The 26,015-nt window shown below is 45.6% G+C and overlaps 1 protein-coding gene across 10 annotated transcripts in view; it reads right to left on the reverse strand.

Moving 5' to 3' along the window:
* Positions 1-24,762, reverse strand: part of ep300a (E1A binding protein p300 a) — a 30,427-nt gene extending 5,665 nt beyond the window's left edge. For 3 of the 10 annotated variants that reach the window (XM_042083553.1, XM_042083547.1, XM_042083546.1), the window contains exons 1-30: positions 24,350-24,762; positions 19,922-20,565; positions 18,460-18,621; positions 16,866-17,187; positions 16,274-16,393; positions 15,308-15,514; positions 13,774-13,867; positions 12,242-12,358; positions 11,960-12,077; positions 11,562-11,745; positions 11,355-11,408; positions 11,049-11,125; positions 10,667-10,831; positions 9,366-9,863; positions 8,896-9,132; positions 8,631-8,799; positions 8,120-8,238; positions 7,349-7,588; positions 6,581-6,669; positions 5,118-5,228; positions 3,908-3,964; positions 3,629-3,706; positions 3,449-3,516; positions 3,170-3,320; positions 2,916-3,062; positions 2,618-2,731; positions 2,229-2,394; positions 1,935-2,102; positions 1,059-1,220; positions 339-620 (exon numbers count right to left, since the gene is read on the reverse strand). In XM_042083553.1, the coding sequence (XP_041939487.1) occupies positions 339-620; positions 1,059-1,220; positions 1,935-2,102; positions 2,229-2,394; positions 2,618-2,731; positions 2,916-3,062; positions 3,170-3,320; positions 3,449-3,516; positions 3,629-3,706; positions 3,908-3,964; positions 5,118-5,228; positions 6,581-6,669; positions 7,349-7,588; positions 8,120-8,238; positions 8,631-8,799; positions 8,896-9,132; positions 9,366-9,863; positions 10,667-10,831; positions 11,049-11,125; positions 11,355-11,408; positions 11,562-11,745; positions 11,960-12,077; positions 12,242-12,358; positions 13,774-13,867; positions 15,308-15,514; positions 16,274-16,393; positions 16,866-17,187; positions 18,460-18,621; positions 19,922-20,565; positions 24,350-24,443 (5,214 nt within the window). In that variant the 5' untranslated portion in view covers positions 24,444-24,762. The remainder of the gene's footprint in view (positions 1-338; positions 621-1,058; positions 1,221-1,934; positions 2,103-2,228; positions 2,395-2,617; positions 2,732-2,915; positions 3,063-3,169; positions 3,321-3,448; positions 3,517-3,628; positions 3,707-3,907; positions 3,965-5,117; positions 5,229-6,580; positions 6,670-7,348; positions 7,589-8,119; positions 8,239-8,630; positions 8,800-8,895; positions 9,133-9,365; positions 9,864-10,666; positions 10,832-11,048; positions 11,126-11,354; positions 11,409-11,561; positions 11,746-11,959; positions 12,078-12,241; positions 12,359-13,773; positions 13,868-15,307; positions 15,515-16,273; positions 16,394-16,865; positions 17,188-18,459; positions 18,622-19,921; positions 20,566-24,349) is intronic. The other 7 variants (XM_042083549.1, XM_042083555.1, XM_042083556.1 and 4 more) reach the window with 7 other exon arrangements.
* Between the last annotated feature and the right edge of the window lie 1,253 nt (positions 24,763-26,015).

Raw genomic sequence — 26,015 nt, forward strand, 5'->3', positions numbered from 1 at the left:
AACAGAGAGAGACCCGACCGGGAAATGGTGTTTTAACGATGTGGATGTCAGAGTGCCAACACTGAGAATTTTTGGACCGACATTCAACACCACATTTATCATTCTTGCACCATTTATTTAACTTCAGAATGAATCCGCCTTTCGCTTTACTTGGACTGGCATCGAAACCACCTTTAACATTTTCACATCAAGTAAAAACCACAAATTTCTCATGGAAATATTCTTCTCTCCTACTGACTACAGTGCTATGTTCTTCTCTCCTACTGACTACAGTGCTACACAAACATTACAACGGTCACACGTAAGTGATCATTTCCCCTCGCGGGTCGTGTCCTCACCTCGCAGACGGTACAGTGCCAGCGTGTCTCCACATGGTGCTTGCACTCGTTGCAGGTGTAGACGAAGCGGTCCTGGCTCTGGTTGTGTAGCTCCACCAGCATACACATGGAACTCCACTTGGAGCGCCGCAGCGAGGAGAACTCCAGGTGCTTGTCGCGCGCCAACGTCAGGAAGGCGTCACGCCCGTCCATCAGGTCGCACGCCATCAGTGGGTCCGGGTCGGTGATGGGCGGCAGCGTGTTGGCGGTGGGCCCGGCGATCAGCCGGATCACAAAGAACACCTGGGGGAGGAGAACAAATCAGAAAAGCTCGAGAACGTTTCGCTCGGCGAACTTCCTAGGCACACAACGACAAGACAACTGCAGGACAGGCAAGCACCAGATTCAATTGAATTGAATATTAGCCTCATAGCTCCATTACATATGAAATACAGGCCCCAACTTGAAACTGGGGTTCTTCACAGAGCCCAGCTCTGCCCAACAGAGAACACGGTTGGCCTTTTTGTCTTCTCCGTCTCTATTAAAGTACATGCAAAACTGGATGATATCATAATTTACGAGATTGGTTCCCACTCTATAAATCCTGAGTGGTTTAACGCCCATATAAAAATATGGTCTACATTATGTTCTACAAATCATAGAGAACATATCTAAATGTATCTAAAAATATGGTCTACATTATGTTCTCTATAAATCATGTTCCCCCTTCCTGTTGCCTACCTCTTTGTGCTTCTCCATGGTGGCGTAGAGCTTCTGGGAGAGGTCGTTGGACACATTGGGCATCCCGGGTTTCTTCTTGTTGGCTCGGCTCAGGCTGCTTTTGTTCTTGCTTGTCTTCTTGTTGTTCTTCTTCTTGGCATTCTTGCTGTCGCCTTTCGTGGCCTGTGGGAAGCATAATGAGGACATCAATGCATTTCATTTCTAAGGCACCTTTTGTTCTGAACATAAAAATGAAATGATGAAAGTACCCTGTATAGAGGAGCCAAAAGAAGACAGTGAAACAAAATAATTTCATGATATTTTGGATTTTTTAAATGCAAAACTGACACCGACTTATCTATTTTAAAGGATAGGCACCACTCAGATTTTCCTTTTTCATTCAGATAGTAAGCGAGACTTTTTACTTTAGCATGCATTTAAGAGTACGCACAACAACAAAATAGCCAAACATTTTTCTTGGCTACCTCCGCTCCAGCCCACCTCTAAGATAGAAGCTTATTCTGGAACAGACCGAGCTGTTCCAGTCGGACCTGCCGGTTGTGCTGATTTAGGATGCCAGATAATATATCTCCACCTTTTATTAACAGAGCCAGGGATGTGCATATTAGGTAAATGAGTGAGTGTTTCCTTCTATGTTCCCTCCAGTTCTAAGAATGCACTACAGGCAAAAATTAAGGACTTTAAAAATTAAGGAGAAGTCAGTTTCTTAAAAACACCATTTCCTCTCACTGAAGTGAATGTTCATTCATGATTGTAAACACAGTCGTGTAATGAAATCCATGCAAATATGATTAGCTAAGTGAAGATGGATTCAAACAGGGCCAAATCCACTGAGATGGCTCAATCTAAGTCCATTGAGACTTAAGTCACACTCACGTCAACGCTCTCATTGGAAGTGCTGTTCTCCTCCCTCTTCCTCTCCTCCTCCTCCTGCTCCAGCTCTTTGATGCTCTCCTCCAGGACGTTGGGCCAAAAGTCTCCTTCGAAATAGGGCAACTCTTTGGCACTGGTCAGGCGGTCCTCTGTGGCCTGCTTGAAGATGTCCTGAGAACAACAACATACATGGCGGTCAAAACCAGGCAAAAAAAGAGAAAAGAATAATAAAAACGTCCTTTAAACCTCTACTGATCAAACTTGTGTCTATGACGCTGTTTCACACTGATAACTAACCTTGTAGTCGTGCACTATGCGCTCTGACACGGCCTTGTCCAGCATCTTCTTGTACCACTCCTGCAGTCTCTTGGGCTTGGGGATCTTTTGATCCATAGGGTGACAGTGGAAGATGTAGTCGTCGCCTTCGCTGGGTGGGCAAGCCCAGATATGCCCCTGGGTATACCTACACACACGGAAGCCATTAAAGGTCTACGGTCACACTGGTGTGACGAGAATGTTGGAAAATTAACATTCTAAAGAATATCTGGGGTTTTTTTAGAACCTTGAATTGTTGCGGAACGGAATCTTGTATTAAAATGTTCAAAAACCCACACCCAACCCACACACAAGATCATTGTCTTGCCCATAACTTATCAGTAAGGGCTACAGAGCTAACTGTAACTTACCCCAATCTCCTTGCATACTCCAGGTACCCGAGAAGGATCTCGTGGTACACTGCAGTCCTTAGATGCCGTGGCTGGAAGAAGTGGACACTGTCCAGATAGGATATGTAAACTCGCCTATGGGGGTAGAGGGGACAGACCAGGTAAGTAAAAAGTCAGCATAATGGATTTAATTGAACTCAATTAGTCAACTGAAAATGAATCTTCCAGGCATCAAGAACCTCAAATCTTTTCTTGACTTATCACTCTATAAACACCTCATCTGGTCACAGTAGTATGACTGTAATTGAGTGAAACTTGCCTTTGATTAGGCTGTGGGCAGTCAGAGCCATACTCCTGTACATGCATGCCAAAAAAGCAGACGTCCGCCCCATCAATGTCCTCAAATGCAAACAGAGCTTTGGAGCGGTAAGGAAAGGACTCCGCCATCTCTCCACTGTCCACAAACCTGCAGACGGACAGACACACAAACTTAATCAATCTCCGAATCCATGATGGAGCAATCATTTTCTGTGGAGATTAGACTACAGGTCATCAGTTTGTCTCTGTGCTCACCTGGACTTCATTCCTGGTTTGACCTCCACGACCTTGTCGGAAACGTGAACCACACGGATGGTGACATCACCGGCTTCGGGGTGAGACTGTCGTCTCAGGTAGTCGTTCACCCGCGTCTCCAGATAGCTGCTGAGTTTAGTCTGAGGCAGCCCTGGTAAAGGACAACACACAAGAGAACATTAGTGACAACAGGAGTGCTACAGCCTAAGGTCCAGTGATGTGTAGGCACTCGTCCACTCTGCGTAAATGGGCCAGAAGGAAGGTCAAGGTTGTGCTTACTCTTGGCTGCATATTTATTCTCCTTCCGCGACTTATTCGATTTCTTCAGACAGCTGTTACATACAAATCTGCAATAAACAAGATAAATGGTGTGAGGTCAGACAAGAGCAACTCTAAACGAGTTGAGAAGCAACATCAAATCAAGAGCGAGACAGAACACGGGAAGATCGTTTAACTCACCCTGATGGCCAAATCGTATCATGGTGCAGAACGCAGATTTGATGCATTTTACGCCCACAGTCCAAACAGGTTGAAAACCTGCAGAGAAATACATAGTAGTCATGCCAAAAATGCAGATGAATAAAAAAGACTAAAACCACATTACATACTATTTGTAACTGAACGTCAGCGATTTGGAGGGCTATTTGTATTTTGTTACGCAGAGCAAATCTAGTTATACTACATGGTTATGGTTGGTTATACACCAATGAGCACAGATTAAGTGACTAGTACACGTACATTTCAGGATCCAGTGTGTCATTCTTCTTCTTCTCAAACTGCTCTTTATTGATGGACCTAAAATGGGAGTGGACAGACACAATAAAACACAGTCCCAGAGACAAAGGCAGTAATGCTAACAAACAAACAATCAAACACACACAACTTGTAACAGATTATGCTTTTGTAAAGTTAAATTCCATGCTAGAGGATTCAATTCATGAATTTAAACTGTTAAAAAGTTAACTGACTTGCAATGTTTCTTTTCAAAACAGACTGTTGTTACCACTTTAAAAAATCTAAACGTTTTTTATTTTTCTTAGAAGAACCTTGAAATGAGCCAATGCCTGAATACTGTTTCAGATTCAGCCAAGACTCTTGGAAACTTAGGAGTTTGTATAGTCCAAATAACCACAGGGCCTTTTGAATCCCTTATAAAATCATACAATTAGTCAAAAGCTTTTGCCAATGTATTATTCAGGAAACTGAACTCCCATGAGTATACCCAAGACTCAGAAATAACCATCCTATCCTTTGGCAGAAGTTATTTTCAGGATCTTTCGACACAACAGGAACACAAGCCAATGAAGCAGGGGGGATAAATAAGATGGGAAATGTGAGAGTTAAAAAGACTTTAAAAAAAGAAAGGAAAAATTGGAATATGTATTACATGTGATTTACGATCATTCAAATTTCAGGCTAGACTCGTTATTCAGGCGTGACAGTCATTCCTATTTATTGTATCATGACCCAACACGTCTTGTTTCCTTATTTATTTTTTTTAAATAATGTTGATGCTTTTCAGGTGCAATTACTTTCAGAACTGACATTTTCCACAAAACCGGAGTTGCATTAATCCCCTGGCAATTTAGCCACTTCTCTTTGCAACCCAAACCTGGGAATGCATGCACCGGCATGTCTACGCGTCTCCACAGCGCCTGATGAGCACCGGTCTCTGCCCAGGATGCCTTATGAACCGCTGACAGGTTGACATTTGGAGGAGTGGAGCTGAATTTCTTGGACTCTACTCTGCTGTTTATGGATGGTCTCCATTCAAAATGTAACCCAGGCCTTGTTTCAAAGAGACTGTGTGTGTGTGTGTGTGTGTGTGTGTGTGTGTGTGTGTTTTGCCAGGTTCGAGTCTAATAATTAACTGTCTGGGGATGAGGTAAGGGAGGGAGGGAGGGAGGAGGATGATGAGGAAGAAAGGGAGGAAAAGGGGGGTACTCACGTCTGAGGCTGGGTGGGGTCATCCCCCAGGGACACACTCTCACCCTGGATCTCGTTGAAGCACTTTTCACAGAAGTGGTACCTGCCAGCAAGAAGCCCATATTTTGGTGAACTACACCGTTCAGCCATACGGCAACAGCCAATCACAGAGACGGCACGAGGACGCAGCCACCAATCAGGGCGGGACGGGGCAGGCCAAAGGGTAAGCAGGCACAGACGGGGAGCGCAGGACAGGGTCGTCATCAGAGCAGCCAATCATGATGCAGGATTTACAAGGGGTAGGGTTGGAGTAGGGGAAGGGGATGAGGGGATTGGTTTGAGGGTTGATTGGATGAAAGCAAGCCATGACGAGCAGACATAAAAAAAAAGGAGGAGAAGGAGGGGGTGGGTTGGGGGCATTAACATGGAGGGGTTAAAAAACAACAGGGAATGGATAGGAAAGGAGGTTTTGAGGGGAGACAACACCACGGACAAACACAAGACAAGCAGAAAGCCAAAGCAAAGCACAGATTAGCGTTTGTACAGGTAATGAGGGTCAAACCAGCACACCTACACAGCTGTGGCAGAATCAGGGGGGGGGGGGGGGGGGGGGGGCTGGACGATGGGGAAACGGTCATTTAAGGACACATGAGAACACTGAACACACAAGCAGCAGAAGCAAGGCTGTTCCGCAAGCCAGGCAAGCTCATTTTAAAGTTGGTGCGCTCATTATGCTTTTCATTGCAATTAGTCTGCTTTAGTTCATTTATGTCGTTACTGATCATTTCCCTTTGGGACCAATGCACTTATCTCAAATTAGTGTCGCAAACTACTATAAGGCCTACAAGAATGACAACAGAATAAAAAGCACCAACTTTTAAAATGGCGGAATATAACAGACAAAGCAACCACATTTAGGAGTTGATTGGTGGAGTAAATATCAGCACAAGATTAACAGAACACGATTAACATTGCATTTGGCATAACATTTCAATGTAGATGTTGACTTTGTAAGACAATTCAGGTGTCAACATCATGTTAATCATTCAACATCATACATCACTGGAATTTCTGGAACAATAACCATAGGCCTACACAAAAATAATATTAACACGTACAAGTTTGTCTGGATTAACTTTTGTTGTAACATCGATTTAGTATGTTTAGTAGAATTAAGTTGTACAGTGGTGGGAAACAGATGATCTATTGGCTTTGGATGACATTTTCAAACACAAACAGGCATGAGCTTGTATGCCTGTCCGAGTGAATGTTGTGATTACTGCGCAGGCCTCTGAGGAGTGGGGTAAGGTTGCACAACACTGTTAAGGCTAAGGCTGAGTCAACGCTCTCTCATATACTCACCCTTTACTCCAGATGGACACTACGGTCTTTTACTCTGTGTGTGTGCGTGCGAGTGTGTGCGTGCGAGTGTGTGTGCACTCATGCGTGCCCTGTCTGTCTGTGTGTGTGTGTGTGTATTCATACCTGTTCTGATAACTGAAGTAAGCAGCATCTCGTGGTATAGTGCACAGCTGCTTGCCATAGCAGCATAGAGTTTGGGGGGAGAACTCCAACTGTAAAAGATGAGAATTTAAGGGGGGGGGGGGGAAGAGAAGAGAGAGAGAGAGAGAGAGAGAGAGAGAGAGAGAGAGGGGAAGAGGAAGAGAAAGACAGTGAGTGGTGAGCAACCTTTCCTTGTGCTTGTGAAATGAATGGCTATTGGTAAAAGCTGAAACAAAACAAGGCTGTGCTCGAAGGCCTAAAAACGCTGTGCAAGCAAAAAAGAAACACGCAAGACAGTGATGGTCATTGTAAGCCTCGCCCCATAAATTTGGGAACACATAACTTAGCCCAAGGCTCTTGTATTTTGTGACACAATCGTCTGCATACACCAAGTTTAAAAGCCTGTCTTTGCCTGAAGCAAAATCACGACCAAGACGGGTTAACTGGCATGTGCCCCCCCCCCCCCCCCCTTTCGTGATAACATTACAAAATTCCCTCTCAACAACAACATGGCTCTCTCCCAAGAGGTAATGTGCTGAGCTCTCCGGCATTTAACGCTCAGCCTCACATGGCTCTCCTCGGCTCAGTGCTATGACAGGTGCGAGGAACTGCGGCCCGTCCACTGAGACTCGGGCTAAAATGGATAGGGCTAAAAAAAGGCCAAGCACACAGGAACAGTGAAAACCGTGTACAGCTGTACATTTCAAATCAAGAAAAAAACACATTAGTCTATTCACACACGACACACACCTTTCTCCCACAGCAGTAGCCCAGGCCCTGCATGACAGGGTCGATCTCCTGCTCGAAGACCTCAGCCAGCTTGGAGCAGTACTTGTAGACGCGCGAAGTCTTGCGGTTGTAGAGCCAAGCGTTGTTGAACATGAGCCAGATGTCGTCCACGTACTGCCAGGGCTCTTGGTACTGACCAGTGTCTAGCTTGCGCTTGATGGTGGACAAGTCTATGGGGTTCTTCACAATGTCGAAGTAGTCCTGTGGAGAACAACATCAAACAGTTTTACAAGTCAGAGTCAACGGAAGTAGCTCCTTTACACTTATGTAGCTCCTATTTTTGAGAGTGGTTAACAATTCTGCCCGGTATGAATACATGGTGTTTGTTTCATCTAAATGGTAAGGAGAAACCTGACGGTCAGTTATTTCCCCCTAGAAGTCTCCACTACTCGCTCACAGTGCTTCTGGCCATCTAATGACGGTGTTCATCAGTACAGATGTAATCTACAGTACCGCTACTACACTTACAAAGCTTATTAACAACTTTGCTCAGTGTATTAAGTTTGTCCCTTCTCAGCTGATGTACACTACACTGTTGTCAGGTTTCATTCTATTTGAAACTCTTAATGGTGTTTTACACCTCCATATTTACACCTACTTGAACAATTCTTCTCATACACACGAGCTGCAAGACATAATTGATGTAAACTGCACGCCATTAAGCATGATCCCAAATCAGCACTCCAACTCAAAAGGTGTATCAGTGGCAGAGATCAAAGTGTTGGTACGTACAGGAATGCCCAGCAACTGTGGATCCACAGGTTGGCGGAAGGGCAGGGACTCTGGGTCCTGGCGATACAAAGCCTCCAGTGTGGGCATGAGTGCTTGCCGTAGCTCCTCTGGCTTGAAGACTGCACAAAGTGGAGAGGTCAGAGGTGAAGGGTCAATGAAATTAGTAAAAAACCTGAATCATGAGAGTTCATATTAATAACTAATGATTAATAATCATTCATGTGCAATTTGGCTTTGTAGCAATGTTGCATTAAATGCTTGTTCAGATCCTAAAAAGTATAGACCCTTTCAACAAGGTAAACAAAAACAATGCTTGAACATTCTATTTGGGCCCCAATCTACTTCCTCTGCATTAAGATAACATATGGAATGTTAAAACGGAAGCCTTGTGGGGCCAACTATGATGCTGATAATGGAACTCTTGAAAGGGTCCATAGAAAGAAGGCGGCAGTACAGGGAATTAGCTGAAACTGAAATCACTGCATGACTAATGAAAGGAATAAAGCCTTACTCTTCTTTTTGCTCTGCGGTCCTGCAGGCGAGGAGCTGGTAGCTGAGGGCGTTGATGCCTCCTCCTCTTCTTTGGGTTCCGTCTTCACTTCCGGCTTCCTGTCTTCCGCCGTGGACGTCTCCATGGCGCTACCTTTCCCACCATCACCTGATGGCTCCTCTTTCTTTATCTTAAAGGGTGAAATTCAAATTTCAAGTTTAACACAACATTGCAATTAGGACACAGGCAGCAGTTCACAGCCGACAGTTCACATGACATGACTTACATCTGGTTTCTCTTCAGTCTTCACGCCACCCAACTTTCCCATCCTGCCTCCACCGGCCGACTCCTCTTCATCCTCCTCGTCTTCGTCGTCCTGCTGCTTCACATCCATCTTGGTGTTGTGGCCGGACGTTGCTCCGTCGCAGGGCGCCTGCTGAGACGAGGTGTCAGCGCTGCTGCTGCTGACGGAGGCCGGCGTGGCTACCTGCCCGTCCAGGTGGAGCGAGCCCTTCTGAGACAGCTGGAGAGAGAGCAGCGAGAGTCAGGAGGGTGAAAGAAGCAGCGCTTCTGAAACTAACATTTAGCACCACCATGGGACATAGTTTAGCCTTGATATCTTCAACTCCTACTGTATAATCCCTTATAAGTACATAACATATTTTGACCTAATCAAAACTTATTCCCTGACGACATGATTAAACACAAAATTTAATGTATCCATTTAGTCAGGTATCCCCTTGCAAAGCGACTCACTGGAGTGCGGGGCAGCTGAGATCCGTGCCCTGCGTTGGGGGTGGACAGAGTGCACTGCTGGCTTCCCGAGCCCACCGAGCCTGGGCCACCTCCCATCGACTGCTGGCGCATCTGCGGGGGCTTGGGAGAGGCGCCTGGCCCCTGGGAGAGGGGCTGCGGACCGACGCTGCCGGGCAGCTGGGGGAGGCCGGGGGTGTGGGGCTGCGGCGTCTGGGAGCCCGGGTGTACCGTCGGCGGAGGCGTGCGGTGCGGGGTGGGACTGCGGCTGCGGGCCGGCGAGGGCGAGTTGCGGACGGCCGGGGGGCAGTGCGGCATGCTGAGGGGCGGCTGCTGCTGCTGCTGGGGAGGGGTGGAGGAAGAGGAGGCCGAGGGGGGACCAACGCTGCCGGGGCCCGTGCCCATGCCCGAGGACATCATGGAGGAGCCGCCGCCGGCCGAGCCGGGCTGGCCGAGGGGGCTGTTGACGGGCATGGAGGGAGGAGTGGGCATCTGGGCCTGCTGTGGGATGGCAACACACACAGGCTCAGGAGAGGCGCTCAAATACACCACTACACTTCAACACACAGCAGCAACTACAGATGTACAACAGTAACATCAGTGATGCTGACAGCCAGTACGTTTACATGCACAGTTTAGCCGAGCAACAGTTATAGCTGTTATAGCTATAGATTGGACTGGACTGCTGCGTTTACATGCTGGATGGGAATTATTGACCGTAGTATGCATGTTTTACTCCGCTACGCTATGTATGCAGCGTTGTGGCATAAGGTTTATGTAGTTAGCTTACCAACTGAGCTAAAAAGGCTGAGGTGTACAGAGGTACGCATGTAGAGTACCACAGTCAAATTTCAGTTTGATAGCCGTGTATATATGCTTGAGTAACTTTATATCATATTACATTTAGAATTATCTAGGTGTGTTGGTTGGACTGAAAGAGCTTCGATTTCCTCCGATTTTAGCCGGACTAGCATATTTACATGCATTTAAAAAAACTTTGGTTTGGGTTGGACTAACAATATATATTTTTTTTTTTCGAGTGTCATGTAAACATACTGAGAGAAGTGGGTGTGGGGGGGGGGATCCGCTATGACCTTGCCTGTACTTTACCATACACGAATGTAACATTTTAACAAAAACTAGGATTAGACAGATACAATCTAGAAATACAGAATTATGTTCTAAACATGTCACTTCAACTCTATGGAGACCTCAATGTCCATTAGTGTACTTGACTCTACAGTCAAGTCTGAGAGAGGAAAATATCTATACATGAAGACCACCATGTGAAGACCATCTCTCACCTGAGCCATGCTTGCCTGGCCACCAGACTGGCTCATGTTAACGTTGACGTTGCCGAGAGATGGACCGGCTCCAGGGAACTGGCCCTGCACTGGTGCCATGTACTGGTTCTGCATCTGGGCCACACTGGACTGGGCCATCCTCGCTCCTCCTCCCATTCCCATCTGCTAAGGAAGGAAGGAAACACACACACACACACACACAATGTACAGCCGTCAGACGCATGAACTCTGTGACATTTACTTAACTGGGTCACACTGACACCACTGCGCACACACACACAGACAGTGAATTACGCATCAGCAGGGGCAAGGCACCAGTCTTCTATGAGCAGTGACCAGTGGTCAATAGCCATGGGCTGAGGGGGCTGGTCAGAACTCTTACCTGGTTCATGGGCGTTCCAAGCTGAGGGGGCGGAGTAGACCTGGGGCCCATGGGCATCTGGTTAAAGGGGGGCATTCCTACCAACCCAGAGAAGAGGAGAAGAGGACGTTAGACTGAAAGCAGTTTTTATGGCAATTTTTTGTTAAAGGGTGAGGAACACCACCACAACAATGAACACAATTTTAGAGAATTTTTGATTTAATATGTTTTCTTATATGAACAAGAAAACACAGAAATAATTAAACCCACTGGTCAAATAAATGGGTATGAATAATAAACACAACTGTTCCAATGGTCAAATCATACCTGCAGGGTTCTGCATCCGGTTGACCATTTGGGTGGGCCCTGATAATGGACCATCTACAGAAAGAGGAGGAGAATGAGACACTGTGCGTATTGGGAATTAGTGTAGGTTGATTAAGACAGAGCATGATGTGTTTTTTTGTGGTGTTAAGATAAAAGTGTGTGTGTGTGTGTGTGTGTGTGTGTGTGTGTGTGTGTGATTCCACTCACTAAGTGGCAGTCCCGTTGGCGGTGTCGGCTGGCCCATTACAGGAGGGCCCGGTGGCAGGACATTGGGGGCCATGCCTGGTTGATTTCCCATAATGCCTTGCTTCTGCAGTCGTGTCCGCCGCTTCTCTTCCAGCTCCTTCTGGATCTTGTAGATCTTCTCTGCCAGGAGATGGTAGTACTCAGCCTGAAACACCACCAAGGAGCGCAAGAGTCACCAACAAACAAACAAAGATGGAACATCCCATTGAAGAATGAAGGGGTGAAGATTAACCATAAGTAACCTAACAAAACACCAGCCAATGGCCACACACACATACGAGAACATTTCCAGAATGTCCAGACAGGAGCGGTGCCTAATTATCCAGCAACAACTCCCATCTAGACAGTCAGACCCTTACCCTGCTGTTAGCAGACTCGTACATGTCACCCTCCACCTTCCGTGCGTACGCCACCAGGTTCTCCATCCGCCGGTCCTTAAGAGCAGCGGGGTCTGGCGTCGGGAAAATGGCCTGGACACTGGAGAGCGCGACGAGGGTGAGTAACATAAATGGCATGATCATGAATCATCTCAGAATGCAATGTGATCTCAGTAATGTGACACAGAGTTAATTAAGAGACATGATGAATGTGGGTAACAACTAAAAAATTAAGTTTGGTAAATCTGTGTATGTGTGGCTTACAGCTTGTGGACGAGATGATTGCGCAGATCCTGTGTGATGTCCTCATGCCAGCTCTTCCTCATGCCCCCGGTGGAGGCTGGGTTGGCTGTGGGCATGGTGCCGCTGTCATTCATCAGGCTGCACAGAGGAAGAGAAGGGGGGGGGGGGGGGGGTTACTTAGAACTCAGTCTTTGGTAGGCCGCACTAGCTTACAGGTAGTCCATCAGGCAACATTTAAATGAGACCAGGAGGGAAATGACAAAATTCCAAATCTGACTCTGAATCTGAAATTTCAAACGTAATCTGACATAATGCCGTTTAATGCCCAGCCAAGCTGTTGTTGGGTTTATTAAAGCCAATGTGTTGGGCTCTAATAAACCCAACAACAAGGGCCCACACATCTAGTGTGTCAGCGTAACAATGTTTCTAAAGCCACATTTCAAGCCAGAGAATTTCATATATCACAGTAAGCATTGTAGCGTAAGCTGTTTGTAACAGAGAAGTGCACCAAAGACCTAACCTGAACACCCAACAAGTAAGGACACCCATCCATGGGCCAAGTAATCCTTGGGAAACCGGTTCTGTGGTTTAAAAGAGGGTCCAGCCAGTTCTTACCTCCTACGTCTGCTTATTATCTGGCTTCACAAGGTCTTTTAACTTATCTAGGACTGTGTTTGCAAAAAAGGCTGTTTTATGCTTCTACAATGACTACGAGTTGCCTCAACACCTGCATGAACCTTTCAAAGTTCTGCGTCTCCCGTGTCTGCGTCGCTCACCACAAAAACGGTAGTCAGAATGGCAAACTCCTTAGACTGCTGTGCTGAAATATTAATCTTATTTGTTTGGCCTTTTCTTGCTTAGATTTTATAAAAGTTAGAGAAATAGACACAGTACATTCCAATGACTTAGTTATTGTAACCAGAAAATAAGACTGAGGTCGTTTGCAAGGTGTCTGCCAGCCAGTTTATGTTATGTTAGCAAGCAAACTTTCCCACAACTGCCCACAAAGTACTAGTTCCTGACGAAGTGTTGATTTCAAAATGTTACTGACAAATAGACCCTTTACAAACGGATAACCCTGTCATTGAAAGCAAAACAGAGTTTATTTGCAAAGCTTATGTCAGTGAACTAGCATGTTGCTACTCCCCATAGTAGGCTGCTTGAAGCAGCCGGCTATCAATACACAGGGCGAGTCGACCGATCACAATCCTTGCAAGATTACAATTTTTTGGAGGTGCGCATCAGGCGACGGTGGAGGGGGTACACGGTGACGAACAGGGCTTGGAGGGGCTAAGCCGTCGATTCAATGCAGAAGCATAACATTATTTCATTTCAATCAAAGAGTCATTTAACAACTACCATAGTTAAATGGCAGAAAGAGAAAGAGAAAGAGAAAGAGACTATCATTTTGAAAAACCTTACCACAGTTACCTCTGTGGTTGTTCAAAAGAGTTTTCAGGAAACATTGTCCAGACCTCACCCTATTCTCATGAATCAGACTCCTACAGAGCATTTCTGGTCATGGGCTGGTTGCAAAAGGCTGAAAATCTCACCTCGAGTTCATGTTGAGGTGCATCATGGTGTCCTGCAGAAGGCTGCCCTGGTTGGGTCCCTGGCTGCCCACTGCTCCATTCACTGGATTCCCTCCTGAAAAAAAACATGTGATGGGTGAGCAAAGCTTGGACAAAGAAAGAAATGAGCAGAACTTCCCCACAATGTGGTCTGGGGTTTACTGTAGATAATCCATTCAATGATCCAAGTAGGCTTAGTCCAAAGAAATGTCGCAACCACTATGGAATCACAAAAGTTCAGAGATTTTTCACATCTGCAAGCTTTCACTGAGAAAAGGTCATTTGGGAGAATTCCATGTTCTACTCTGCTCTGCTCCCTACAGCGTTATTAACCAAATGATTAGATCCCACCACAAGAAATGGGGACTCATTAAAAAGTGATTCACCTGCTTTTCAAGTAAGAGCAACTCGCTTGCATTTGAAAAAGGGTGAAAACAAGCACTTAAATAACGCGTGTGGTGCTTTGTCTGCGTCATTCTTCCATGAGGTGATGCCCAGCCCTTATACTGCCCTGTGCCCAGGGCTTGAAAACGAAATTATTTTTCAAACGTTCCGTTCCGAACGGTTCAGGTAGGCCTATGTTTAACGTTTTCGTTCTTGCATGTGTTCCGCCACCAACATATCGGTCCTGAACCGGTTCGGAACGCAAAATATCGTTCGTTCTTAAAGTTCCGGCAGTGTTTGGCGGGCCTATCAAGTCTATTTTTGTGAACTTTACCTTAGAATAGACGTACTCATTATTTCCCCTTGATTTAGCCTATACCGTAGCTATGCCCAAAAATAATAAATCACAGGCGGCATCCAAAAACATTCAGATGGGCTATCCATCCCATAGCCTACAGACTTACTGTAAGCCTAACCTATGCCTATAAATAATTTCTTATCAAAAATATTTCTGGATACGTGCTAAACTCCTTACCTGGTTTTATCCATATGGATTTCTTCAAAGGCTTGTGCTATAATTTCCAACCTGTCTGTTGCTGACAAGGCCTATCTCAAATTCCCCGTTTAACTCTTCTACATAGAATAGGCTATAATTGCGCAAACATTTCAAATCCCGACTTTAAAACGACAAGGCGTGGACAGGCAAAATAGACTATTACGCATAGGCTACAAACAATTTCCAAATAAGTTTCAGTAGCCTACGCTACGAGCTGGCCTAAGATCCGAAGTGGCAGACGGATAGGTAGGCCTAGTTGGCTACATAGCGGCTTGTTAGCTCACATTGTAGTGTATATGCGGGCTTGTTTTTCGCACAACCGGAAATAGTCTCCCTGACATAGGATATGCTTTTGTGAAATTTTATAAAATATATAGAGAACGAAAAAAAAATGTTATTAACCGGTTTTGTGGATTTCAGAATAACGTTTCTGTTCCAGAACAGTTGAAGACCATTTTGTTTTCGTTTCCGTTTCTGCTCCTCGTAAAATTCCGTAAAATTCCGTTCGTTTTCGGTTTTCGTTTTCGTTCCTTGAACCGGTTCGGAGCCCTGCCTGTGCCCGCTGTGAACACTTACCCATGGCGTTGAGGGATCTGGACGTGGCCTGGTTGGGTTGAGGGTGCACCTGGTTGCCCGAGTAGGTGAGGCCCAGGGCGGCATAGGCCCTCTCGATGGAGCTGGGGTCAATCTGGCCCGGCGTGTTGAGGCTGGGGGCACTGGGCTGGCCGCCGGTCACTGAGCCCAGCCCACTGCCCAAACCGAGGCCTGCAGAGCCCACGAGAGCTGTGGGGAGAGAGGGATGAAGGGAGGAAGAGAGGGAGAGAGAGAGGGACAGAAAGAGGGAGAGAGAGAGGGAGAGAGTGGAAATAGACAAGTGGCGGAAGAAGAAGAGATTCAGTCGAAGTTACTAATGAAGTGAAACATTAAAACAAGTCACATTGTACATGCTAAGCCCCAAATATCATGAGTAAGATTATGGTTTTCTATGTGATCAGAACTGAACCCAAAGAAATAAACATTCGAGACAGACAATATGTCTTCTGTTGGGTTGGCATCTTAACAGACACTATGCTTTAGTGTCTATTTGTTTTAGACATGCACAGCTGCCCAGCTCCAAGATGAATGATATAAATCAGGTCCCAGATCCAGTTTCAAGTCGCCCCAGCACATTTATCACAGCGATTTTATTTAAACAACTAGATGAAGAGAATCTGATCTGGAAACGATCCTGCCAAGGGCCATTCAAATGCCCGATCAAATTCCCAACTAAATCTGTGCTTTATTTTTTTAGAAAGTGAACCGATATGGGTGGACCTCAAAAAAATACAGGGCAAGGGGGTTGGCATCGGATTCCATTTCACCCCATGCAGGATTGCCAAAGTTGTACTAAGAATATGCCAAAATGCCATCATCAGCAGGAGCTGGCAGCGTGGTGCCCTGCTGTGTGTGTAAAGAGTGTGTGTGTAAAGAGTGTGTGTGTGGGTGGGTGTGTGTGTGTGCGCGAAGTGGTGGGATGAGCAGCGTCTGGACAGGAGTACACACACTCACACTGCTGATTCCTCTTGTCTCCGGCGTTTTTGAGCGGCAGACACACAGGGCAGTCCTGTCGAGTGCAGTTCTTCCAGTGGGAGATGATCTGTCTGGACGAGGCACAGTGCGCCACTGTGTAAGGACGCAGAGAGAGAGAGAGAGAGAGAGAGAGAGAGAGAGAGAGAGAGAGAGAGAGAGAGAGAGAGAGAGAGAGAGAGAGAGAGAGAGAGAGAGAGAGAGAGAGAGAGAGAGAGAGAGAGAGAGAGAGAGAGAGAGAGAGAGATTAAGGTCAACACAGGTCACGATGAGCCCTCTTCATCAAGTAAGAACACAACTAACACTAGGAATGAGGCACTCTTGTGCTGAACTACAGAACCTCATTAATCACTGGCCAAGTTAAAGCCATATTATTGATGCAAGTCTTGAGGAAAATATATAAACAATATAAACAATAAGGTTCTTAAAAAACAAACAAAAAGTACATTCTACTATAGATGGATCACATTTTTCAAAGATAAAAAAAAAACCCTCCTTAAAAACAATTTTAATATCATGCATTCATCCTAAAAAACGGCCACAACCCACACCCTCACAAGCCCCTCACCTTGGCAGGTCTTGCCGGCCTGGCAGTGGGTCATGTGGTTGAGGACGTTCTTCATGGTGCGGCAGTGGGGCAGGTTGCACGGGCGCATCTCGCCGTTGGCCTGCTCGCGCCGCTGGCACTTGTGCGCGTGCAGCAGGAGCACCAGCTGCTGCTGGATCAGCTTGCGCTTCTCCGGGTCGGCCGTGGGGGGCACCCCCACCCCGACGCCCACCCCGGCAGCCGCCCCGCCCGGGCCTGCTGGACCCAGGCCACCCTGAGCGTTGGGCACCATACCCGCTGGTCCTGACGTGGCCACCCCACCTGCTGTGGGCTGCTGGGAGGCCTGGGACAAAGGGGAAGAGGGAGAGAGAAAAGGAGAGAGGAAGAAGGGAAAGGAAGACGGGAAAGGAGAGAGAGGGGATGTTAAAATGGATATTGTGAGTGGAAACTTGCAGTTCGATAGCCAGAACATGAAGAGGTCCGCTCTGGTTTTCATCCGTTTCAGTTTCAAAAGATCCCACCTGGACTCGATTCTATCTATTTACACAATCAACCAAACGAAAGGTGGCCACATTTGTGCAAAACATGTTCTACGGACCCACAATAAGACTAAACTACAGACAGGCTTTACTCTACTATGAAGATATTATTATTATTTTTTTGTTTTTCCCCCATTTCCCCTTGGACCTGGAGATGAATAATGTCAGAACAATATTTCTGAATTCAACATTTTCATTGAGCTATATGATTTAAGATGGCCATAAAGACACAAGACTGTTACTCAAAAAGTGGGAACAATTTAGCTCAATATACAGTGGGAGAGGGCGAGATAGAAATGTGTGTGTTTGAGTGTGTGGGGCTGAATGATGCCATGTAGGCTACGTTTACACTGGCAGGCCTTGATGCACGGTTCTGATTTTTTGCCTATCGGGTTTTTCCTTGCCTGCCCGTTTACATCTACGTTTAAAAGTGGCCCATATCAGAAAAGTCTGTGTTTACATGGTTCACTAATTTGCTTAACACTTGAGCCGGCCCGCATGCGCACAAGAGGGTTTGGTCACGGGAATGAAAGCAAACACACAGATGGCACTGAAAATGCACGGATCAGATATAGGCCCAAAATCTAAACTGTGCATTAAGGCTTGCCAGTGTAAATGCAGCCTTACACACTTCTAAATTGCACCACATGCCAACACCGTGAGTAAACCTGGACTGAATAACTGTATAATTATAATATTATAATTTAGTGTTTACACTATAGCATGTAGCAACAACTGTTGAATTGGGCCTGGAGTAATCATAGAACTTGTCTATGTAAAAGTAAGAGCGAATAGGAGGCAGGCAATCCCTCCGGCCCCCAAGCAGAAAATTGGGAGAGAAAAAAAAAATTGCACGGCGGTGTAGGGTCAGTTCAGTTTGGGAATTTCCTGCTACTAATGTGCTCGGAAACCAGAGCACAAGCACAGCTCTGCTCAGAGCCGTACGGTGCAGCGCAGCAGCAGAATTAAGAAGCCCTCATGCATAAGTAGCAAGGGACAGAGAGGGAGGGAGGGAGGGGGAGAGAGAGGGAGAGAGAGAGAGAGAGAGGATATCAGCATGTTGGTTTGTTGCTCACCATTCCAGCCATCCCTTGCATGGGCTGCGGCTTCTTGTCCATGCTGAAGGGCAGGCCGGCTTTGTTCTGGAGCTGCGGGGCCAGCCCAGCTCCTCCCAGACTCTGGCCTGCGGACTGGCCGTACGGGCCTCCATAGGGGCCCGCGTTTCCCACCATGCTCATCTGAGGAGGAGCGCGAGGAGAGAAGATGGAGTTATGGAAGAGGGACAACAAAAACACACATTTGTTAGCCTACACGTCAACAAAAAAAAAAAAAAAAAGTGTTTGAGTGTTTACATTTCTTCAAATAGACAATTCTCAATGGTTCATTACAGACTCATTACGTGCCATTAGGAAGAAAATGTAAACTGGACAGAATCAAGTGCTTATTAGGCCTATTACATCCTGATAATAGTGTCAATTATACCAAATACAGCAACTGAAACAACAGGAAGATAACATCAATACAGGACCTTAAACGAAAGACTCCACTAACTCAAAACTCAACCTATTAATCAGTGTCTGTTCACAAAAAGAAACACCACAGCCATTTATCAAAATGTAGAACGATGCAGTACAGTAGAAGGCATCAGCTGAGGACCCAAAGCGTTCTACTGCGTGCTAGGCAGGGCAGGGCAGTGGCAGGTCAATGACGCCATAAAAACAAACAATAAAAACGGCACTACTTTCACTTCGGCCAGCTTAATTCCTCATTCTTCGCAGAGCGTGCCACATTAAATAACAAGGCGGCTGCACCGGGCCTGAAGTGAAACAGCCATTTTCACTCCAGAGGGGCACTAACTCAGTCGAGCTTTACTGCTCATATGCAGCGCCGCGGCCGCAATTAAAAGCAGCCATCTTCTCGGGGGCAGTGGCAGAGGCAGGGACCGCTCCTCATCAATTAGGCAGGTAATTTACACCCCCATTAAGACATCAGAGACAGATTAGACCAGACAACTCAATTAGAACGCCAGCAGCAAGGAAGCTGGAGCTCATCGGAGAGCAAACGACTTTGAGCTTGTCAGCAGGAGGATCCTCATATCATTTGTACGATACAAACCTACAAACCACGACTATCCTGATAGAGGGGGTCAGATAGGGGCCTTTTTTTTTTTTTGCAAGACAAAACCATCAAACCAGCCACACACACAAGCACTTGTGTGGCCCTGCAAAACATCAACAATTTTAGATCTTTGACACATTCAATGCACAGATGCATTTTGCAATAGCAAAATGACACATTAAACAAACAATATTCTTTCACGACTTCAGGGAACAACCCCATGGACAATTTAGAACATAAACATTACTGCTGCCTCTACTACCCTATGGGATTCAAAGTATTTTCTTTTAACGCTAGTTGGCCAACATCTCCATTCCTACACCGACATTCCCAACACTGAACTCTGCCCCTTTTCCTTTAACTCGATGCATCCGCCCACACAGAGCTAGGCTCGGCGACACGCCTGCAGGGTCCTCCTACCTTGTTCAGTGCTCCAGGTTGCTGTGCTCTCAGTGCGTTCTGGCCGGCCACTCCTGGCTGCTGTTGCTGGAGCGTCTCGGCCAGCAGGTTGCTGTTGCTACCCATGCCCTGGTTGGGGTAGCCCATCCTGGGGGAGCCGTTCATCACCTGCCCCCCCATGCCCATGCCCTGCTGCTGGGGTGTGGGGCCCACTCCCTGCTGCGACTGCGGTCCGGCGCCCTTCTGGACGCCCATCATGCCTCTGGTCAAGCCGCCCACCATGCCGGCCATTTGCTGCTGCTGCATCAGACTGGACTGCTGCGGGGACATGTGCTGCTGCTGAGACTGGGGGCCCATTCCCTGGGGCCCCGGCGACATCTTCATGTTGCCCAGGAGGTTGCCCATCCCTGGCCCGGTCTGGTTTGCCCCGGGGCCTCCCTGCTGTTGCTGCTGGGCACCCGAGCGGAGGAGCTCGGAGAGCTGCTTGTGCTTGGCAGCGGCGTCCTGGCCCACGGCCCCGGCCATGCCCAGACCCATGGAGCTGGAGCCCGGGCCCAGGCTGGTGTGCAGCTGGCTGAGGTCGCCCCCATTGGCCAGGCCCAACTCCGAAGAGCTGATAAGTTCATCTGGGAGGTCGTGTTCCAGGTCAAAGAGGGAGCCAAAATCTGCAGGAGGAGAGGGACGGTCATATAGAGGAAGACACAGGGAGAAAGACAAGGATGGAAGGGAGGGGGGAGAGCAAAGACCAACATTAGTTTTGGTTGCGAAACGATGAAAGGATTTCCATTAAATTTATTCACAATGATTTCAGTTTTGCACGCGTTGATGCAATAAATCAAGTCCAACAAGTCCAACAAAGCCATAAAGTCATCATAGTCGGATTTGTTTTAAAAAGAAACTTTTCCCCGTAAATGACACGGATGAATAAATAAGAATTGCTCCAGCATGAACTTGAGTTTTTTGCCATTCCACAGAGCTGAAAGACAACACAATAAAAACATCTCGTTGTGGCTTCCACTGCGTGATGCCCGAGGCGTTTGCGTGCAGCGAGCGGGAGAGAAATGCTTCCTCCCTGGGCAGAGCGGCAGCACAGAGCAGGGCCAGTGTGGGGTGGCGGTCCCCTGGGCCGCCTGTGGGTTTGACTGGGTGCCAGGGGCTGAGTGGATGTTGTAAGGTCGTGGCACTGAGACGTAGGGAGGTAAACACTGGTGCCCAGCTAAGAGCAAACAACACTTACGTTCACACTCGCACACACGTACCCGCACACGTATCCACCCACCCACACACACAAACACACACACACAAGTGCAGGAGTACACACACGCGCATGCTCACGCTTCTGCTGCTTACTTAATGGGCGGGCCTTAGGGTAGGAGAGATTTCCAGAGTAAACAATCATATTTCACTGACATATCAGGACATAAACAAGCAAGCAAGACCACCAACCTGACAATTACAAGCCTTGCTGTTCGACTGCTGACAGCAGTGCTTTTTGGTGTATGACTAAAGTCTAAAGTTATGATACAATTGGTTGTTAAAAGATGGTATTCCTCAAAGGGTGCTCATCTAATCACTTGCCAAAGTTTATGAAAAAGTACACACAAGGTACTTTTTTAAATAAATAAATAAATAAAAAGCAGCAGCAGCCTGAATATGGCAAAATCCAAAGATCCATCACTGCCTGCCATTAACTTGAATGCAACAGTTTTTAACAAATTAGCACAGCGTGATTATGATGCTAACCAGATTTAAGCACAATTTAGTACAACCTGGAAAATCATTGTGTGGTTGTCAATGTTGATATTGTGCTGGGCCGCCACAAATAAGTCAATGTATGGGAAACACTGCCTTTAAAAGTAGCTCAGCAGCTCTCCACTAAAAAGAACCAGCTTATTAAGAAACACTTGAACGCAAAGCAACTGGAATCTTTCAGCATACATGATGCTGTTCACTACGTCTAAACTGCTCACGAGTCACGCTGTTGCACCAACAGGCAGGAAAGCAGGCCAGGATTGCTTACAGCCTTCTCTACTGCCAATCAAATTCAAATCAAGAAGCTCTCTACCTCTTCTCTCCCTCTCCCCTCTCCATCCACACTGCCGGCTTCCATGGAAGCAGTTGACAGCATGAGAGGTGGCCACATAAGTGTGCCTAGAGCTAGTTCATGCATTTCATGCACATGACAGGCCTTCTCCTGCAATATCAGTCTGAGCCTAACAATCTACTTGCTTCTGCATCTTCAGAATATCATAGTACTGCCTTTTTGGGTGCATTTAGAGAACATACACTCCAAATCGCCATTATCTGAGCTGTTATCTGATGGATGAATGACAACATCTGAGGGTAATATAATTGCCAACACTACCCCGCCCACCCGAATCCAGCCAGACCAATCTGAGCCAAAATGCATACATCACTTCAAACGTCTTGCTGACAAATGGGACTGTCAGCCATTTCGAATCACAGTCTGTGTCCCCTGTTTTTAGAACTACGGGAGGAAACAAAACGGTGAATCGCTCAACTTCATAACTTAGGAGTTGACTTAGGAATGCAAATGGCATTATGGAACAGTTTCACGGCATGGGATGAATCTTGCCAATTATATTAACTGGCGATGGAGGAGAGATCTAATTTGGATTATTAATTCAACAAACTTATTGTCGGCCAAAAGACGTGAACAGGCATTAACGACCCAAATAGTGTTAAATTATGCATAATCAGTAAAAAATGAACATCTGCCATGGACAAGGAGAAAAGCACAGTGGTCTGGCATAGTGAAGCAATGTTTAGGGCTATGAGCAACCACAGATGAACATCAGTGTTTACAATAAAAAACGAGGGTGTCACAGTAGTAGTGGGGCAACTTTCACACTTAAGACATTATCATTAATTGTTCAAAACTTCTTAATGAATCATTTTACATTTCAACATGTCAATTTATTCAACATGGAGTTTAGTTATGAGCTTATGAGCTAACTTACCCCACTATCCGAAACTCTCTTACACAACAAAGTCTACATCCCATTTAATGAAATCACATCCTCACTTTTCTATAATTCTGTGAACATAAGCTATGGGTTCTTAAATTAAAATGCAAAAATCGGAAGGGAGCTTCATCCCAGTCGATTGAAAGTGAACAATAGAAATCAAGATGCAAAGAAAAAAAATGACCGCACATAACTGGTGATTTCTGAGCTAACTTCACAGACTTTTTCGTTCTCACAAGTGGCCTTATATACCACAATCCGCGTGATAGTAATGGCTTCAAATGACCACCGATAAAGGTTTGTTTCGGGATAGCATATACGTAGGGTAACAAGTTTAAGTTTATCGTGTTCGGAAGCTCCAATCTACCAGCTCAGTTAGCTTAAAGCCATCTACTAGCCAGCGAACTAACAATGGCAGGGTGCACTGCTAAGAGTTGCATGGGCCTGCGACACATCAATCTGTTATTAGCTAGAAACCAGTTTGGACTGTAGAGCTAACAGAAACACATAACGCTAAAGCTTGCCAACTTAGAAAACTCTATCTGATCACGACAAATTTGTATTATAAATATATCCAGTGAACAGTACTGAGGGGAGCAATTAGACCGATTGGCTAAAGCGAACAAAGTTCCAAAGATGATAACTTGCTAGTTAGCTAACTAGTTTGCTAATTAGCGTCGAATGCCAAAGGCTAACCTAGCCAATAGGCTTTTTGTCGCTAATGTTGTTGAAACGGTGTAGCCATTCTAGCTAGGTTAAATAGCACCTAAGCTAAGACTATGCATTGTTGATTGACGGACAAAGTGTCATTACCAAATCTGCCTCTGCTGTTTTCAAAGATTTGAAGCAACACTTAGTCAGCTAGTTGGATGAGTTGTATCATTTTTTCATTGTTAGGTGAGAAAATATTATTTGCAGTTGCTTGAGATTTGACTTCGGAGGCAACTTGCAAATTACTCAGCAAGCGTCTTTTATAAACTAACGTTAGCATTAAGAAAACAATTTGGAAGAGTGAAACCTGTGCTTTGAAAATGAAAAAAAAAAAAAAATGCTCCAAGACATGATGAGTGGATAACTGGCAGTGACTAGTCGAGGAGCATTCAAAACAATCATGGAAGTAATGCAATACACTGAGCTGCTTAACCTCTACCAATAGTCAAAGCGATAACACAAACTGGCTCAGCTGGCTAACAAGCTAGCTAACAGCGTTAGAGAAATAGCGACCACAGCTCAGGCTAGTAAGCTAGCTGGTCTACTGTGTCAAGCTAGCGTAAGCTAGTCCTGTTTAAGTCCCTCATATAAGCTAGCAAGCTTGGTAGCTAGCTAGCTAGCTTGCTACGACAAAATAGAAACCATCACTCGTCATTCCTCCAAATTAATATTTTTAGAAGCATTGGTTATTAAATTTAAAATGATTAAAATTATACAAGACAACATTCGAGAAAATAACTATTATGTTTACCGTTTCCATCGCTGGCGGAGACAGAAAGTGCCGGAGAGGATAGTTTAGGCCTCTTGGCTGAAGGCGGGCCAGAGTCCAGAACGTTCTCGGCCATATTTTTTACGAATTAAAAAATATATATCCACAGAGATAATTGTCTTCGCCTGTTTTCGAAGGTTGTTTTTCGTTTATCTTCATAAAATTTGACTTTTCCCCCTCCTTTTTGGGGACGAAGGGGGGGAAAGTCCCGTGTACAAAATACTCCTCTTTCCTGGGTTCGCCTCTCGATTTCAGCTTCGGCGTATCAACCCCCCTCCCCAGTCGGATTTTTTGTTCTTTATAAATTTCTGCAAGCGGCGGAGGAGGGAGGGGGAGTCGGCGAGAGGGAGCCACACGTAGCGGCTTTCGACCTCGAACTCGTAAACAGTTTTCATGTAAGAAAATTGTCCCAAAGAATATGCTTTGGTATGTGTTATTTGTCTTTTTAACCACTCTGCGCAAGGAAGTGAGGGTTTATTTTGGGGATCCTTATTACGACGTGTGTTGGTATTTACAGTGCCCCAGAAGATATGGAACGGTCAACAAAATATTTCTTCATCTTTGTAAATTATTTCTTATCATCTTTAATGCGAAGTTACCTTAATTAGTTTCCACATATGTCTAATCGGATTTTTTAGATCGGTTAATGATCCAGTTTGCACCACTCTAGGCCTTTTTGTCCTCCAGTCCAATTAAAGGCAGATTCAGACTTTTCTAGACAATCATGATTGTCATTTGAATAACTTGACAAATACTAGGGCACCTGGGCCTACCTACACCAGTGCAGTGCCATTGTTTTTGTCTAAACCTTCTGACCCAAAACAGTTAAAGAGAATTTGATTGCGGCCTGCAATTCACTATCTTTGGAGCCATGCATTGCACATTAAATAAGCTTCTGGCCTATCAATAAATGCATATTTCTTTTATACTGTAAGTAATCTTTCTAAAACATAGGCCTACATTTAAACCGAGAGCCTTTCAAAATTAAGACCAACAGTTAGCAAGCCAGTTTTTTTTACTAAATGGCTGTGTTGGCTTCATAGGCTAACTATTTTTTGGACAGAATGTTATAGTCTATTCTCATAAACTTTTTTAATGACTAGATTGAAGATATTTGATCTGGCTTTAAGCCTAACAGGTCAGCCTAGTTGAACTGTTCAAAGTTGTTCAACAGTTTTGAGGAGAGATGCTGGAACACAGTAAGAATAGGCCTACCCTTTTGTCTTTGCAATTCATTTCCATTCTCTATAATACCACATTAAACTACTAGGGGTGTAGGTACACAAAATCACGGTTTGGTGTGTAGGCCTACCCCGGTTTTGAAGTCACGGTTTGGTTAATTTTTAGCATGGTAAGCATGTAGGTTCTGCAGGCCCAAAATTCACTGACAATATTGCTGATGTGCAACGGGAATAGTATTTTCAAAAGTTTCAAATGTTAATTTAAAAAGTTAATTGACTAAACTGACATATACTGCAATTTAATGTGTTTGTTTGGGAACTCAAATTTGAAACATGGTCCACAGGCAAAAAAGCCTACTGTTGAATACTGAAGACTGCATTCGGTACACATCTGTATTGAACCTTACGTCCTGTACCGGTTCGGTTCGGTACGAATATGTATACCTTTGCACCCCTATTAACTACAT

Source organism: Alosa sapidissima, chromosome 24, assembly GCF_018492685.1.
Source record: "Alosa sapidissima isolate fAloSap1 chromosome 24, fAloSap1.pri, whole genome shotgun sequence".
Classification (NCBI taxonomy): Eukaryota; Metazoa; Chordata; class Actinopteri; order Clupeiformes; family Clupeidae; genus Alosa; species Alosa sapidissima.